Source organism: Apteryx mantelli, chromosome 4 (genome assembly GCF_036417845.1).
Source record: "Apteryx mantelli isolate bAptMan1 chromosome 4, bAptMan1.hap1, whole genome shotgun sequence".
NCBI lineage: Eukaryota > Metazoa > Chordata > Aves > Apterygiformes > Apterygidae > Apteryx > Apteryx mantelli.
The window spans coordinates 45,144,164-45,162,062 of NC_089981.1; the positions used below are offsets into that span (position 1 = coordinate 45,144,164).

At 36.5% G+C, this 17,899-nt stretch overlaps 1 protein-coding gene across 1 annotated transcript in view; it reads left to right on the forward strand.

The window, feature by feature from the left end:
• MYBPC3 (myosin binding protein C3) overlaps positions 1 to 17,899 on the forward strand; it is a 65,095-nt gene that overhangs the window by 7,763 nt on the left and 39,433 nt on the right. The window contains exons 2-11 of the mRNA XM_067295553.1: positions 2,010 to 2,276; positions 4,938 to 5,033; positions 5,302 to 5,388; positions 5,538 to 5,686; positions 7,027 to 7,144; positions 8,520 to 8,568; positions 10,093 to 10,137; positions 12,572 to 12,628; positions 13,335 to 13,337; positions 17,673 to 17,696. Of these exons, the coding sequence (XP_067151654.1) occupies positions 2,010 to 2,276; positions 4,938 to 5,033; positions 5,302 to 5,388; positions 5,538 to 5,686; positions 7,027 to 7,144; positions 8,520 to 8,568; positions 10,093 to 10,137; positions 12,572 to 12,628; positions 13,335 to 13,337; positions 17,673 to 17,696 (895 nt within the window). The remainder of the gene's footprint in view (positions 1 to 2,009; positions 2,277 to 4,937; positions 5,034 to 5,301; positions 5,389 to 5,537; positions 5,687 to 7,026; positions 7,145 to 8,519; positions 8,569 to 10,092; positions 10,138 to 12,571; positions 12,629 to 13,334; positions 13,338 to 17,672; positions 17,697 to 17,899) is intronic.

Consider the following 17,899-nt stretch of genomic DNA (forward strand, 5'->3'; position numbering starts at 1 on the left):
CTATTGCTGCCCAAGTAGAAGAGACACAGATAATTTGCAAAAGATGTGACAGATTAAATTAAATGTGATGGGATTATTGTTATTTTATAAAAGTATGGTTCTGAAGAGGAAAGTTAACAAAAAGATGTCATAATGATTCACAAAAAACACTCAGTGTATGAATCAGAACGTTAATAACTTGTATTTTTGTACATGAACATTGTTTCTGGCAATTAGCAAAAAGATAACAAATGCCATTAAGGCCAAAATATGAACATAAAATCGGAAATTTGCTTTAAAATAAAGTTTAAAAAGTCTAAATAAAGAAATCAGGATAAAGGATTCAGTAAAATAAGTTACCTCTGAAAAACTTGATCCTGAGAAAGATTAGGATACTAGTGGCCAAAATCAGGATACATGGCTTGCTTTCCACATTCCCATCTATTGTGCTACTTTGATTATATAGGAGTCAAAACAGAAGCTTTACACTTCTTCATCCCATCTTAATCATTTAATTAATTCTCATCAGTAGCCCAAGTGCTTCTTAACACATAGAGGAAATATTTTGATCCATCTTGTAACTAATTAGAAAACTAGTTGTTGTAGAATTCTATGTAGGCAAGTACATACAGCTTTTAATACTGAACTAAACATATGAATGCAAACAACACTGGATGTTATTTTAGCTGGAATAAAATTGAAACGACCATCATAAAAATATGCTTCTCTTTCCACAAAAGCCTTGATTAGCCAAAACAGAAGTGCTACAGATGAATCATTAATTTATTGTAATATATCAGGACACAGGTTACTACAATAACTGCAGTCTTGTTGGAGGAACAGATCCTGAAGCAGAGGTCATTGATTTATTGCATTACGGAAATTCTTCCATTTCCTACAGAAAAAAAAACATCTTCCTCTAAGTAAGCAAAGGATAATCTCCAAAGAGACTCCAAGCCATTGTAATCACATATTAAACTAAATATTCAACATAGAAAGAAAATGCTACTTTGAGATTTTTTTCCTTCAAAACCCAAACATCAAAAATTAACCACAAAGTTACATATAATCTAAAATTCTAGGTGTTTCGACATAAAACTTTATAACCAGAATTCCAAGCTTAACTACTTTTAGAAACTATTAAACTAGTAAAACTTCTTTTTTTCCCTTTGGTTATTTAAACCAAATAACCAGGATTGTATTCTCTGACATCAAAGGAAAGTCTCATTGAGCTTGTCTTTTCACTAGACGGTGGTTAAGGTGAACAGTATGGATGCTTGATTTCTCCTCAGAACAGACCATCATAATGACTTCCACTATAGCGGATGGTGTGGAGCTTAGGTCCAGGCCCTCAAAGGCATCTAAGTGCCGTATCATTATCTAGGCTCCTCACTGATTTCCACTGATATCAGTAAATGGTAAACTTCTTTGCTGATGGAGGTCTTAATCAGTAATGACATGTACATATGCTGACTTTCGCTTCCAAAGGATTATGTAATTCAAGACTAAATACAAGTACACAGACACACACACATGCAGGGATACTTCATTGCCTTATTAAACTTGCAAAGCAATGTTGTATCTGCTTAACAGCAGTATTATGCAACTGTTAGGACAGAATTAAAGAGAGACTCCTCTTTCTAAATAAAACTGCATGATAAATGATTGCAGAGAGCTTTATATATAAGAATACATATCATACCATCTTGTCATAGATCACTACATTCACTCAGAAAAAATCAGAACTCATTAGTGGGAAAGAAATGAGAAGAGGGACAGCGCGATCTGTTTTCAATCCATTCCATTTTATTTCGTGAAAATGTGGAGAAGATATGTCATCTCAATCAGAGGCAGAACTCAGCATGTACAAAAACAATTCCACAACTTCTCTGTGGAAAGTGTTGTAATTTGTATCTTGCATGGGCAGGTGGGAGAGAAAGGAGACAGCTGTTGCAGCCACAACCACTGACTACAACAGATATGCCACAACTGCAAAACAGATTTTAGTGAGTCCTCTCTCTTTGTTTTAGTTTCTGCATTTACCAAGAAGCCAAAGACAACAGAGCTGACAGCCGGAAGCACAGCTGTGTTTGAAGCGGAGACAGAAAAGGCTGGCATTAAGGTGAAGTGGCAGCGAGCTGGCACGGAAATTACTGAAAGTGAGAAATATGTCATCAAGGCAGAAGGAAACAAGCATTCACTGACCATCAATAATGTTGGAAAAGATGATGATGTGACATATGCTGTAATAGCTGGAAGTTCCAAGGTCAAATTTGAACTCAAGGTCAAAGAACCAGGTACAGTGTTTCCTAAACAATTTTAATTTCCTCAGTATTTCCAGTCCTAGTTGTTCTAATTTCATGAGTGAGGCCCATGGAAATTAGCCTAACTTAAAATTGTAAGATTACTCCACCAGCAATATGTCTGTTTTGCCAAATGTTTTGAAGCTGTAGTAGGTTTCTGAAAGATACTCACTAATATTAAGCTGGGGAATACATTTACTGTGGATAAGACATTCTGGTCCACATGACAGTAGTCCACACAGTGAAGATCACAGAGGAAATCTCAGATTATGTCTCAAGCTCTTCTCTGTAAAAACAGGAGGAGTTGCAAAGCAAAGCAAAGCAAAGCAAAACAAAACTAATCTAACTTAGCCTGAACTAGCTTAAGATTATTTTCTTTAAATATAAAATTGAAAAAAGTGACAACATCATCCAAGTTATGTTGTAATGGTGTTTAAAGAGTTCCTATGTTCCCACAGTGTCTCAAAATTACCTGATAATAAAAGCTCATACTTAAGAAGGTCTCCAGTACGAAGAGTAACCTTTGTACTATTTGTTTATCACCTACTATTATTACTTTTGTATGCACTAAAAAACAGTTAGATAGAAAATGAAAACACTTCCTCAGGTTTTTCATGGGAAGAAACACAAAGAGTTAAACTCTCTAAGCAATCACTATTCCTGCAATAATATTTTATGGAAAATGTATGAAGACACTGAGGATAGATGAAATCACTTATTTTTGAAATATTTTGACCTTCCTGATGCCTCTTTTTTCCTCCAAAATTTTTGGTGTCCATTAAGCATTTTTGGTATTTAATTTTTGGTATTTTCCCTTTATATTTTGGTCACAGACTTTAACCTCAGATTGTTTATATCAACTCCTCCCCATTGCTATCATTGCATGTTTTGGCAACTGTACCATGACTTTAGTGAGATCTTCTGGTCAGCTGAAAAGATACTCATGAACATGTAATAGGAATAAATTTTCAGGAGACAAGACATCCTGCTCAAGAAGAAAAAACAGTGCATGACAAATTCCTAAATAAAGGGCAATCCTAATATGGCTGTCTTTGGACTACAGAAGGCTTTGCAATTAGCACTTCAAATTTCCCCTTCAATCTTAATAGTTGTCAGAGCATATAAAGTATATTCTTATTGGCTTTCTCATCCAGAAAGTGAACAGGTCCACATTATCCTAGTTATATCTTCCTCACTGTCTTTCAGGTTAGTTCCAGGTAGAGCTCATTACATGTAGCCAGCCTACAAATAGCAGAGTTACTGAATACAGAAATGTGATCATTGTCTCAAAGCAATACACTTCTGAAAACCATACTTTGGTGATAGGGGTATCAGAATTCCCAAGTATAGATACCTTTCCTGTATACATTATATATTGATGCTTCAAAATAAGCCTTTCCTAAACAGCTGTGCACCCAAGTTATGGGAGCACTTATGCCAGCTCCACAGTTAGAGCAACATTTAGTTCTTTCTAGCAAAAAACGAGTTGAAATTGTTTGGACAAGATCCAATGGGATACCTTCTAATTTTTATGCTTAAGTATTAAAAAATAAAAAAATAAAATGACACTGTTTCCTCTTAAGACACAGATACAGTTTGTTATAAAAGTTAGACATAAACTTTCTGAGAGTGGGGAAACTCATATTTGTACATTCACAGGTACTGTCATGTATTTCAGACCCCACTAGATTGTTGAAGAGTGACTGGATTATCCAATACTATTTTCACAAATGATAATAATTTCAGCTCTTTATTATCATAAAAATGGAAAATGTCTCCTCACCTGCCCAGACATGGCCACCTCTCTTTGTTACAGAGGAGCCCCTCAAAGAAATGACCCAGGATATGGCACAACAGGGCCAGAAATCTCTGGTGGAAAGATACGGCAAATAGCTGGGGAATAGCTGGAAGCTGTGCATGGGACTTGTGCAGGAGGGGAAGGCAGACAAGGCTCTTTGGAAGTGGCTCTGCTATGTATGGAAAAAAACCCCAAACTTTCTTTCAGCAACTGATTTGTTTCAAGAGATTCTACCTCCCTCCATCTGCCCCAGTTGCTCACTCTGACTCCATTTTCATACATTTCTACTCTCTCTATTGTGACAAATGAATTTGTCCATGTGGCCATGATTTAACTGAGGGGGCATAAACCTCCATGAGCCAGAGGAGGAAATGATAGAGCGATTTTAAAAATGCCTTTTTTGCATTGATTACTCATTGTGTTTACAACTTTTCCCAAACCACACACAGCAATAGCACTTGGAACAGTATCTTCCAACAGTAGAGTTAAACAAACTCTCATGAATAAGTACATTGTTTAGAAAAATCATAATTGCATCATTTTTCATTGCTTTTTCTATTTAGACCACTGAAATCAACAGCTAGTAAGTGTTACTTATCAGCCTACAAGTTTCTACACATCAAGACTATAGTATTTAAACATCAGACATCAATTCTTTCCAAGCTCAGCCAAAGAGCCTTGTCATCCAGCTGTCAGTAGGCCTCTTCTCCTTCCAGTACATCTTCTAAGTTCTAGAAAAACGTAACTAATTCCTGTGCATTTTGTAATATTTATAATAGGGTGTTCCTTTGCATAATTTCTTCAGAGAGAAACTGGAAACATAGCTTTCTCTAATCTTCATTTACCTTCATTCCCAGAAAAGACTGAGATAGCCCCTCCTGCTCAAGCTGCTCCTGCTCAAGCTGCTTTAGAGTCACCCGCTCCATCGATAGAAAGTAGCCAAAGCATAGAAGGTAATAAAGAACTAATGCTGTGATAAGGTCTGGTTCGTTCACAGAAAGGAAGAACAGGAACAGGGAATCCTTACAGTAAATGAGGCTGGGGGGAGATGGTAGCTGAAAGAAGATCATTAGTGATGAATCACAGAGAAGAATAAGAAATCTCAGAAACAGAAGAAATATATTGAGAGATCTTTTGAAACGACTGAACGAGTTTACAATATAGGCTATAACAGAAGCTGATGCAGAAAGTTGTAACTAATAATTCTAATGCTCATTTCAGTTCCATCTGTTGGGCCTCCACCAGAAGAGCCTCAGGACCCTATAGGGCTCTTCGTGACACGACCCCAGGATGGAGAAGTTACTGTCGGTGAGTACACATCCTGATTCAAGAGATGTTTGTAAACTTCACCTGTTACTTGACTCTATATTTAGCTTTCCAGGCACAGAATGACAATAGTGATCTAACAGATATATTAAACACTATTTAGTCTCATTTTAACCTACTTCTCTTTCAAGGTGGAAGCATCACATTCACTGCCAAAGTGGCAGGTGAGAGCCTACTGAAGAAACCTTCAGTGAAATGGTTCAAAGGAAAGTGGATGGACCTGGCAAGCAAAGTGGGGAAACATCTCCAACTGCACGACAATTACGATCGAAACAACAAGGTATAACTGGCAGAATAAGGTTCTCAGTCTTCTAGACTAACTTTTAATCTGAGGAAAATATAAGATAACATGTTTTAATATAAAGGTACCCAAAGTTATACACAATGCTATATTCATGGATACAGCTCTCTGTTTTGAAGATAGGGGCAAGAGACAAATGCTCCGTACAGATTGTTGCACACCTTATCATCTATGACAAAATGAGAAAATGTTTGGAGGACTGTGGGGGGCGAGGGGGAGAGCTTACATCTGCTCAATCTGGAAGAGAGAATGAAGACAAATTTGATAGCTGTCCTCAGTGCACAATGTCGTATCAGAAAGTTTTCATTTCTAATGAAAACAGAACAGAAACTCAGCCAGGGAAAACCAAATAGACATATAGAAAAGCCCTCCAGATTTATAATGCAAAAAGTGATCCACTAAATATATTGATTGATAGTAGCCCAGAAAAATAGGAACAATTTAAAAGTTACAAGAATACAGACTTGTACTTCAGTACAAGCCAAATTCTAATCTTATCTAAAAAGTATATGGAATAAACATACCTTTTCTGCAGTTTAATCCATTACTATCTACGGCAGGATTCCTTCTACCTTTCTCTCAAGTAGTAGGCACTGGTCATATTTAAGAGCAAACTATAAATCAGACAGACGTTTAAATAGGATCTATCTTCTTTTTACATGGATCAAGCACCCAGCTATCAATGTTGGAATTTACTGTTTTCTCGCACTGGCTATACTACTTCTAAATAGCTCAATAAAATCAATTTCTGCCACAAATGTGTCCAAGGATGCACAGCACAGGAGCACAATAGAGTCTGTGCCATGACTTCTCATGCTGTGTGGTATATGAAGCACTACTACCCTCTCCTGGATGGAATACAACAGACCTGCTCATATGCAAATCAGCCACTCTTTTTTGCTTAAGTTTTGAATTTCCTGCATTTACTCTGGGTAGCGGCTGTGTGTTTAACAAAAGCTCTCTTCCTGTTTGCAATTGTACATGCAGTTACTACTGCATGCAGTGTCAGCTGTGGCTATGTGTGTGCATGATCCAGACCCCAGCACCTCAGCCCCATTTGCTCATGTGACATTTTATCCTCTGGAAGACCTGTACTGATAATGTGCCTCAGCTGTTCCCACTGAACGGGGGACATGTAATCTTTATGATAATAATGGAGTCAAACATTCAGGAGGTTCTTACTTCTAAAAGGGTGCAGAGGTATATTTCATCCCTTGTCTACTTCTCTTTATGTCTTAATACGCTGTATTGTCTCTCTGTATCTATTTTATCATTTCATTTTCTAACTTATAAAGCGTATTCACTGGTCTCTGTTCTAGGTGTATATCTTTGAAATGGAAATCATAGAAGCAAAAATGACTTTTGCAGGAGGGTACAGATGTGAGGTGTCTAGCAAGGACAAGTTTGATAGTTCTAACTTCAACCTGACAGTCAATGGTAAGATGAATTCCCTCCACCTTGATTTTTACTTTTTTCTTCCTGTATGCCCAGCAACAATTGTTTCTGATACATAGCGGCTACTAGACAAGATGTAGATCTGAGGTACCGGAAGAGGTGTAGGTATACTTACAGGGACCTAAAGGAGAGGATCTGGATGAGTTGGCAGAGATACAGAGCATTAGAAAGAATGCTTGGATGTCACTCAAGTCAGAATTGTGATGCACTTAAAGCAAGTGGATGGCAAGATGCAAATCAGTCCAAATTATCTCTGGCTTTATCCTGATCTCAGCCCCATTCTCTCATGATATTTAAAATCAGCAGAATGAAAAAGAGGCCTATTTTTACTTTGGCAAAAGCTGAGTACTGAAAATGAATATTTGAAAAGAAAAAAAAGGAAAAAAATTGGAAGTTTTAGCCAAGTGACACTATTATCACTTCCTTTCTTCCTGATAAATTCAAGTCCTGCAGAAGCTTCTGATGGTATAAATTGCTTTAAAATTAGCTGACTCATTTTACACAGCTCTGCCCTGACAATACCTGTACTGAAAAACTTATCAGTGATTAAAAAGGAAGTACATTTAACCACCCATTTCTCACCAGTGGAGAAGAGTTTAGGTAAAACAGTGTAAGTAAGCATGGGCTGCCTAAAAGAGTTGAGTGTTTGGGTCATTTTGTGCTTGGGTGGTTCTGCTAAAGGGACTACAACATTGTTTTGTGTCCAGCAACTAATGGGCCTAACAGGCAAGACAAAAATGTATTGAAGGTACAGCAATGTTCATTTTTCAAGTTTCACTAGCTGGCTGTAGAACTCATAAGACTTAGGAGCTGGGATTGAGAAGAGCCTTTCTTCCAGGAGTAGTATGTCACCTAGTCATACCAGCAGAAACTTCAAACAGGGTAATCAGGTTCTCTCTATGCAACATCCCAGAGGGAGTTTCTGTACATCTCTAGCTATTTCAAGGAATTTACCTTTGCTTTTAGAGGATGGTCTACAATTTGTTATTACTAATAAAACTCAGTTGATATCCAGTGTTTTTTTTCATGAGAGTTTAAATACCCTGTGAAGCCAGTATTGAAACTAAATTTTACCAGCAGAATAATTGACAAACAAGAGGTAAGACAGTTTGTCATGCTGCAAATTATTATATTCAGTTACACATTAAACACTGGATGTTGAAAGCTTGTTAGTGAAGGCTACATGTTTAAAGAGGCTGCTTCAATCTTGGTGTATGTGATTAATCAAAATTTAAAATATAAGAACTTTGGAACAAAAATGGCTGTAAAGGAAAAGCTTTAGGAATAGCACTATTTTGATTTCTGCATTATTTTTACTTGACCTCCCATTCTTATTCATCACTCTTCGTCACATCAGAAGCACCAATAACCGGAGACTTGGATATTCGCTCTGCCTTCCGACGCACGTGAGTATATACAGTAGAAACTTATGTAGATCAGATGTGAAATTCATTATTTTCCTAGACAAGACTAAAAGGAAAGCTACCATACAAACAAGCACAAAGACAGGGATGTCTACTGAGAAAATACTTCTAAGATTAAAATGCTATACAATTCCTAGAAATCATCTAAGAGAGTTAAGACTTTGTACTACCATAATAACTATGCTTGTCTCCAGTTATACAATTGATAATGTGTATAACTTTATCAAGTACTTCAGCAGTCTTTTTTTCCAGAGCTCTAAAGAGTGTTCTAGAGGTGACCAACTGAGAATAAAAAGATTCTGTGTTGCGCCTAGCCTTGATTTGGTCTGGCTTGAAGAACTACATATATCTTAATACAAATATTTGCTAAACAAAGATCTGGAGTTTGATGTGAGCCCCATAAGTAACACATCACTGATAATATTAATAGAAGCATTCTGGTTTTATTTGTTTTCATGTTATATAATTATATTAACTGAATGCAGACAATGATACTGTAAGCGTCTGTGTAAAAACTCAGTTATAAGCAGATCCTAGATATTAAGGACTGCAAGGTATTGCATCAGTACTGAAAAGACAATTCTCCCCATATCTGTAATATGGTCTCAGCTGATGCATGACTTCATGGAGTAACCTTCCCCTCTACTAGTAAAATTTGCAAAAGCGTTACAGATTTTGGTTAAAATTCAGACAATAACAACATCTTTTCTTGTTATTGAGTATTCCTTCCCCCTTTGTGTAAATCAGTTTCTGTTTTAGCTTTTATATACATTTGCAAAGTTATTAAAACAAGCTTATTACAACTGACAACAATTTCTGTAACACAGGAGACAATTTGGCTGAGGCAACTGCTAGAGTTTTTCCATACAAGCACTATTTTTATGAGAGAACTGATTTTACACTCTATTCTATCACAAAGAACTAAAAAAGGCTTGCAGAATTTATCTACACTCAAATCCATCTATAAGCAGCTGGTCAGCCTCGCTGTGATACCTATTAAAGAGAGGACATTAAGAGCACAGCTACACTGTGTTATTTCACTGCAGTGGAATTAGGCTTCAAGAGTTTTTCTTCTAGATAGCACAAATAAAAGAATTATTTTAGAATCTGTTCAAAGTGAGCACAGAGTGAGCAGCTTCAAGATTTTTGTGGACAGCTTAAAGAAAGTTTGATCAAAGCTCTCTTTCCAAACCACATTTCTGCTTAATGACTGGCAACATGCAAGCTCCAGGCAAACGCTCTTGTAAACAGGGCCAGTCCGGGTGACAAGCTAGGAGGGACCAGGAGGGCTGCAATGCCTGAGCTACCACTCAGCTTTGTGGAATAAAGCACAATAATTTCATTTAAAATAAGATGAGATATTTTGGAGCTGCAGAACTATTAAAACTCTACCGTGCTGATAGGGGAGATTAGATTAAAGATTTTTAGGTTGTTCTTTAAGAAGAAAGCCAAATATTGAGCTGAAATGTTTAAATCTGAAGCTCTGTGTTTGATACCCTCACTCAGGAGCTTGGCAGGAGGGGGGAGACGGATGACTTCAGCCTTCCTCAGGTAACCTCCGTTTGTGTCAGCACACAAATTCAAGTCTTACAATGAACTGTCTCTCTCTGACCAGGAAAAGAAAAAAAAAAAACCACAGAACTAGCTGCAATTTTGATTATGAACATTTAAATTCTAAATAAATCATGAATTACAGTACTTAGCACTTATATGAGGCTAAAAAATTAAGTGGTAATGTAAGATGAGCATAAGATAATGGAAAGAATAGTTCAGTGAAAGGCAGGTTCATCTACAGGAAAGGCATGTGTTTGGTAAGTGGCATCTTCTCACAATTGTTACAAGGGGAAAAGTAATCTCAAATTATATGCATGTCTGCCCATCTATTTTACGTTATCCTTCTGCACTGAACACATACTGACTAAAATTGCCTCTCTGCTCACAAAACATATCATCACACTTGTACATGAAAATCTATCCTTTCCTGCCACACTCTTAATCCTAGTATCATTAAATTTCCCTTCTTACCCCTTTTGGTCCCAATGTCATCAACCATCACTAAAATGGGAACTCTGAGATTAGACTTAACTCTGTGCATGTTTCAAAATGCAATTATTAAGGTCTTATTTTTCAGAAAAGCTGAACATACTGATCTTTGAGTTTTCCTCAAAATCTGATTATAAATATCACCTGGGAAGCAATAAGGTGTCTAGTTCTTCTCCCAGTTGTAGATTCCGATTTCCTGAAAATTTGATCACAAGAAGCCCTTTTCAAACCTGGAAATATGCTAGTGAATTTTATGTATAGTTAATGCCAGCAGCTATTGAAAGTCTTCCGAAAGCAGAGAACAAAGTGGCCAAAAATACACTTGGCTCTCTGAGCATCCATACTCAGAAAATCATACTTTGCAGTACTGTCCTATCTTGAAAGCAACCAAAGAAGTAAAAGTGATACTTTCTTAAAGAAAAGATCTCTCCCCACAACATATTCAAAATTATACTGATTCAAAATAAAAAAATTTTTGAATTGTTGCTCATTCTCACTAACCCTGCATTGACAAGCAGCACAAAAATTTTGGCACTTTATTCTCTTCCATCTTTATTACCAGTATGGTTAAAATGCCAATCAGTTACTTGTTGAGGATGTTTTCTTACACATTTTTGTATTTGTTCCTGTCATAATAAGTTTTCCTGGCATTCTGGTTTGTGCTTCTACACACAGATTCATACCTCAGAAGCAACTAAAACTGTGTGCTGCCAGAGACAGCATGCTGGGCTACCTGAGCCACTAGTTCAATTGAAGAGGGTAATTTCTGTGTATCAAACAATAGTTCAGTATAAGGTGTCACTGATGGAAGAACCTGAATGCTGTGAGATGGCAGCACCAAATTCCTCCTCTCATGACAACCGAGATGTCAACGAGCAGCTGAATGTTGACAACAGGAGACTGACTGAGATAAAGAAAATCCATTTTGACTTTCTAGACCCCTTCTGAAAGCAAAAAAAAAAAAGACTTTTTTTTGTAAATTGAACATACCTTTTTAGAAAATAACAGACACAATAACCATGGGAATCAGTGTAACTTCCAATACTTTCACATAAAATTCCTGACATATTTTTTTAGAGACCCACTGAAGTGTTTTAGTGACTTTACACTAAGTTTTCAGGGTAGGTCTGTATTTCAACTGTTCAGAAGCACAGCTAAAACACATCTGATTCAGAACACCAAAAATACTGTTGTGCCTTCCACCTGAGTTCACCAGGTATACTGCACTGTATTACACATCAAAAAACATCTGCTTTTAATGAGATTGCTTCTCATTCTCATGAATCAGTTCCTCACACCATTGCTTGCCGTGCTGCTTGCTGAACATTTGTTTGTTGAACCTCACCTCAGAATCAGTCAGATCACAAAATTCCTCCTTTAACTCTCCCAAGCATCAACGATGTGACATTTTTTTCAGGCTAATGAACTCTGTAATCATAAAGACCCTTAAGAAAGAATTACAGCTGGGCTAATACTAGGAAGAAATTGTGACTCTTAAAATTTTTAAAAGTGCAACCAAAAGGTTGTTTCAATACTTACCCATACTACAAAAAATATCCACATCCCTGAAATTACAGCTTTCCAAAGCATTAATGATTTTAAAGGAGAATTTCTTCAACATTTTTATGATAATCAATTTATTTCAGATCAATAGGACCACCAAATTTGTACCCTGTACAATTTCCTCCATAGTCATGACATAAGAAATTTAAGTTCAATAAATACATTTCTTAAACCTATATGAATACCAATACGGAGCCTAAATAAGTGCTCACCTTCCATGTCAGTGCATATTCTAAGTCATTGTAAACCTATCTACTACTATCCTCTATCCTACTATCTACTACTCCCCTCCAAAAATAATCATCTTCCTAATGATATAGTCACACAAGCCATTCCCATTTCCTTCTGAAACTAATTATGTTTTTCTGTTACTGTACAGTACTGAGGGACTTGAAGAAACTGGAGAGTTGAATTTTAGTGCCTTACTGAAAAAGAGGTGAGTAAAAATCTGTAGTTTTTGAGAAATAACATAACAATCTTCTGTAGAATAACTCTGAAAACACTAAAACTATCATAAATGAAAGTTTCATAAATTCAGAATCCTTGTAGTTTTCTTAAAGCAGCTCTAGCTGGAAAACTGATGACAGGAAATTACAGGAAATTCCCAGATACTCAGCATTTACTGCGTTCTTGCTGGGATTTTACTGGAGAGAAAAAAAAAGACTGCTCTTTCCCAAGACAGAAGAGGCTAGGGCTAGAGTCATTACATGCTTCCACCAGCAGTTTCATTAAAAAAGAGAAAGAAAAAACAACTAACAATGCCTGTCTATAATGCTGCCTTATCAAGAACTTTCTAAGTTTTCACAATGCTTGGCATTAGAAGGCCAGGAAGATGAAGTCTTTTTGTTAGATAGCTAAATATTACTATCATGATTACATTACACTATTATATATATTACACATTACATGCCTATTTATTATATATAGAGAGATTCTATGCTGTATAAATATTATATAGATATTGTTTACTCTTCCAATTCTAATTCTTATTTCCAGCTTTTATTTTGTTTTATTTGTGTGGAATTTCCTCTTCCCATTGTCATCCTTCCTTGCCACCTCTGTTTTCATAACCTGTCTGCTTGTGTTTTCTCTTTTTACCACCATCTTAATCTGGATGTTTTGGACTCCACTGTTGGCAACAGAGAGTAAGATTTCTATTTCATCTCACTATAAAATGCATGGGTCAAATTGAATATAAGAGCCATGTGGTTTGAAATAATGCATGCATTTTATCTTGCATATTGAGTGTGACAAAAATTAGATAGTGTAGAAAAAATTATCAACTGCCAATTTCTGTGGCAGAAATGCTTTTAAAAAGTTAGTAGAGGTTAGGGTGGACTATTCAATCCAGATCAGTGTATTTTTCTGAAAGTTCTTTGGTTTTGATTATCACTTTCCTTTATAAGCAGTTTTAAAGTGTGCTTGGATTTCCAGACTTTCTCAATTATATTTTGTTTTAAATTCCCATTGTCCTACAAATCAGAGACAGACAAGACTTATTTGGTCATAACTAGATACTTCATATAATTTACATGCTGGTCCCAATCAAATATGCTCTAATGTTTTGTTCCATCCATCCTCAAACATTTCACATGAAGATACTACCAAAGTGACTTATTCCATAAATGTTCAGATTTCAATGTTAAAAAATATTTCTTTGTATTCCAGGGAGAGTTTCCATTGGTTATTATTACCCCATTACTCTGGGCCTGCTTCTTTGTGTTTGCTGACCATGACCACTCCCTCAGTCTTTCTAGCTCCTCAAGTTATTATAAACACTTGCCACTAGACTGATGCTTTGCAAACCTAAACATACTCAATTTAAGTTTTCATAAGCAACTACTTGGGTGAATGTTGTTCTGGATCAGTGTTTAGTCTCTGCTCAAGTATTGGTATCACTATTTAAGAAAAATATACAGGATAGAGCGTGAAGTAGCTTGATTATGGTAGGCAGTAAAGCCACAATAGCTTCATGTATCACTCTGGTTAACTTAGCCAAATTTCAGTAAGGCAAACAAGATCACATAGCTATACAAAGCCCTGTATTATACAATATGCAACATATCCAGCTATAAGTGAACTCTGGCTTTACGGTGATACTACAACCAGAACTCCAAAGCAGGGGGCACCTAGAAAAGGCAGAAACTGCAACTACCAAACTTTCCACAGCTGGCATTGATATTAGTTTCTCATTTCATCACAAACCCCAGAGACAAACAATGCACTAGAAATTTCTTATAATTGTAAATTAAGGAAAATAAGCTTTCTGGAAAAGTGCAGTGACCAAACCTGTACAGGTCTGAGAGCTCAAATAGAGTAGTTGTACACACATTGTAATCTCTGTAGAAAATGTAAGGCAAGGAAGGATTGTTGATCACTTTTTAAAATTTCAAATCAATGGAGCCCAACATGAAAAATTTTCATAATTTCATACAGTGACTCCAGCTGGAAGAGATGTGTTAAGAACTATGATCCCCTCTCACACTGCCTTTTCCTTCTGCCTTCATAATTAGTTTTGAGCAGACAGAACTCTAACAAAAATCTCCAGTATTTCTGGCAACTTGTTGATTTAACTATTCATTTTTTGTTAGTCTAAAAGTATAATTCATTAGAAGAAGCTTAAAAATTTCACTGCATTTTGTTTTATCAGTGTTTTTGACCTTTCTTGATTTACAAATCCCTCTTTAGTGAATTTAAGCATACTGATAAGTTCACTGCTCCTGGCTGCTTTTCACAGCTGCTTTAGAAGCAATCTGTGGATCCTTAGGACTTTGCACACCACAGGTTGAAAACCACTGTTAAATATTAATGAGACCTGAAAGGAATAAAGACTCATTGTGTAATGAGAGCATTCTTCATTAGAATACAGAAAGTGATATCACGCTGAGCAACTCTCAAGATCTATGCAAAACCAAGTAGAATTGAAGATTATTCTTTTTTACCACTTTCTGCTTTTTCCCATCTAAATGAGTGCACCTCAATCCAGAGGTAATGAACATTCTCACTATAATAGAGAAAGCTTTATCTTCTATCCTCTGTAATTTAATTAACTGGTGTTGACATACAGATGTCACGGGCCAAGGAGAGGTCACTGGGAAGAGGAAGGGAACAGCTGTCACAAAACTATTAAATGGGATAGTGAGCAGAGACCTTGAAGGGAGGTGACAGCTGACAGGGTCCAATCAATTGATAGTAACAGGATAGGAAAGAACCATCTCTGGGATGTACAAAACTATTTTTAACCCTCCCACATATGTTTAAAACATATCAGCTGCATATTCCATTTACAACAGGTTCACTGAGCAGTATCTTAATGTCCCCAAGTACATAGTTAACCTATGAGGTGATCACTCTGGATAATGATCACCAACATCAGGGAGAGTAACTTAAGGGTGGGAGAAACTTTAGGAGTCCAAGTTCTCTATTACTTTTCTGACACTGCCTAATCCCTGTTGGTAGTGGAAGAGTATAGCCTAACCATGGAAACGCTATATCTTTACTGGATCCAAGATGATGTTTTAAAAAGAAGAAAATGGTGAAATGGAGTACTGGGATCAAAAAACTCTTGCTCAGAGGCAGAGAGAGATTTTTTTCTTTTTCAAAACTCAGTTCAACGTAGTATAAATGGTAACCCTCTAGCTGTACCATTTTACTACATACATACAACTTATAAGCCTTTTCTTGTAATCAGAAAATATTGGTATTTACAAGAGCCTACATTCTTGTTTATGCTCATATTTCTTGCATTTCAGTTTGTGTGCACCAAAACAGTATTGTCAGACATAAAAATGTGATGACACTGAGTAACGGAAAAGTCAAAGCAATAATTAAGGAAGCCTTCTCAATAGTGAGATATATTAGGCTGTGCTTGGAATTGCTTCCAAACTGGAAAATTTATCTCATGATGTATTCAAAAATAGCTCACACAAAATATTTTAGAAAAATCCATGAATAATTCTACCCACACATTTTCAGATAAAGGGGTGTTTACAGATGGGCAGATAAGTAGGTAGATAGACAGACAGACCATCAATATTTATATAATGCCTAGCGGACGGTAAGAACACTTGAATCTAGTAAGTCTTTCCTACCCTCTATGATTTTGTATTTGATTTTGAGATACAGTTCACACCACAGAACATTAACAGTGCTAGTGCAGACAACTCAGTATGTATTAGAAATATTTTATATTCCTATTTTTATATATTTAAATATTTATTCCTATTTATATGTATTTAGAAATATTTTAAGGTTGCTTATTGATAAGATCAGGGCAACCAGCCCAAGTAGTGCATATGTTCAAAAATCTTGATCTATTTGGCAAATCAGTTTAAGCTGTCCTGCCTTCAGCCAGGCAAAACTACAAACCATTTGTAGCTGCTCCAAGTAAGTGACAGATAGACAAAGAATAGGAATTCTAATTAAATTTTTGGTTGATGTTGATGCACTGTTATGGATAAGCAAATAGTCAGTAGGCTGCACTTGTTGCAAGGAGTCCAAACTCCAAACACACCCATCAGTCCAGTGAGTGCTAGTGAGTGCTTACTGAATGTTAAACCACTCCAGAGATGTAAGACATCGTATGCCATATTTCAGCTCAAACTCACTGAGCTGAAATACTCTTGTCTCCCCGCTCTTTTTCAAGAGGTACATGGATGCTGGAAATCCCAAGCCTTGATTGCAATACTGTAATAATCACAGTCCTCCTGTTAGAAGCAAGCCCTTTTTGGGCAAACACAAGAGTGCTAGGAATGTTTGGTTATATCTGCTGTCCAGACTGAGTCCAGTCATGATTTGCTGAAGTAGTAATATTTCTCATAGACTAATGGTATTATTCTTTTCCTGAAAAATGAAAATATAGTCCATAATCCTCCAATTTTCTTGCATTACTCACTGCATAGCTTGCCTGCTTGTTGGGGTTTACCACTGAACATGACTTCATTACATGGGCGTATTCTGTTGCACTGGAATCTGCTTGGTCGTGGTGATGTCAGGAACAATACTCATTGGGCATTCCTTCACCTAAAGAAAGTTTTAGGGAAATGTTACATCCTTCAGAGTTGCTGGACCCTCTACGTTACATTGAGGAACTGGCTACATCCTTTCTCTTTTTACCAAAATGCAAGCTATGACAGGCAACAGCTCAATGAAGATATGGCAAAGTAAGGCTACTTATTCCCTGTGCAGCCATTACCCATAATTAGGAACAGGCTGAAGTGCTTAAGTTTATTATATAAATTACCTAGTGGAACTCTACAAAGTGTGGGAGTGTTTGATTTCACCAGGGAACAGCATTTTCCTTAAGCATATTTCAGTGCAAGAGCTCCTTCACCTCCCTGCTACTGAAGCACAGGCTTATTCCGCTAAAGGTGAAGATGACATTGATGGCTCTTTTGTATTAACACATAATGCTCTCTTTCTTGTCCACTGGGATCATGTATGTTTTTCCAAATGTTTATCTGCATCGTTTCGGAGTCCAGCAGCTTCCTGCGCTCAGTAAATCGGTAAGGTTTCACCAATTTCTATTTTCTATCTGTAAACTTCTAAATAAAAAAGTATGATGACAAGAAAAGAATGTCTTTCCCAAAGCCATACAACCTAATTTTCACTTGGTTTTGCTAAGCCAAAGATTAATTCTGCTATAATCACTAGTCCTTTGGTTAATCTATGAATTAAGTAGTTCATTGTAAATATCTTGTTTGCCAGT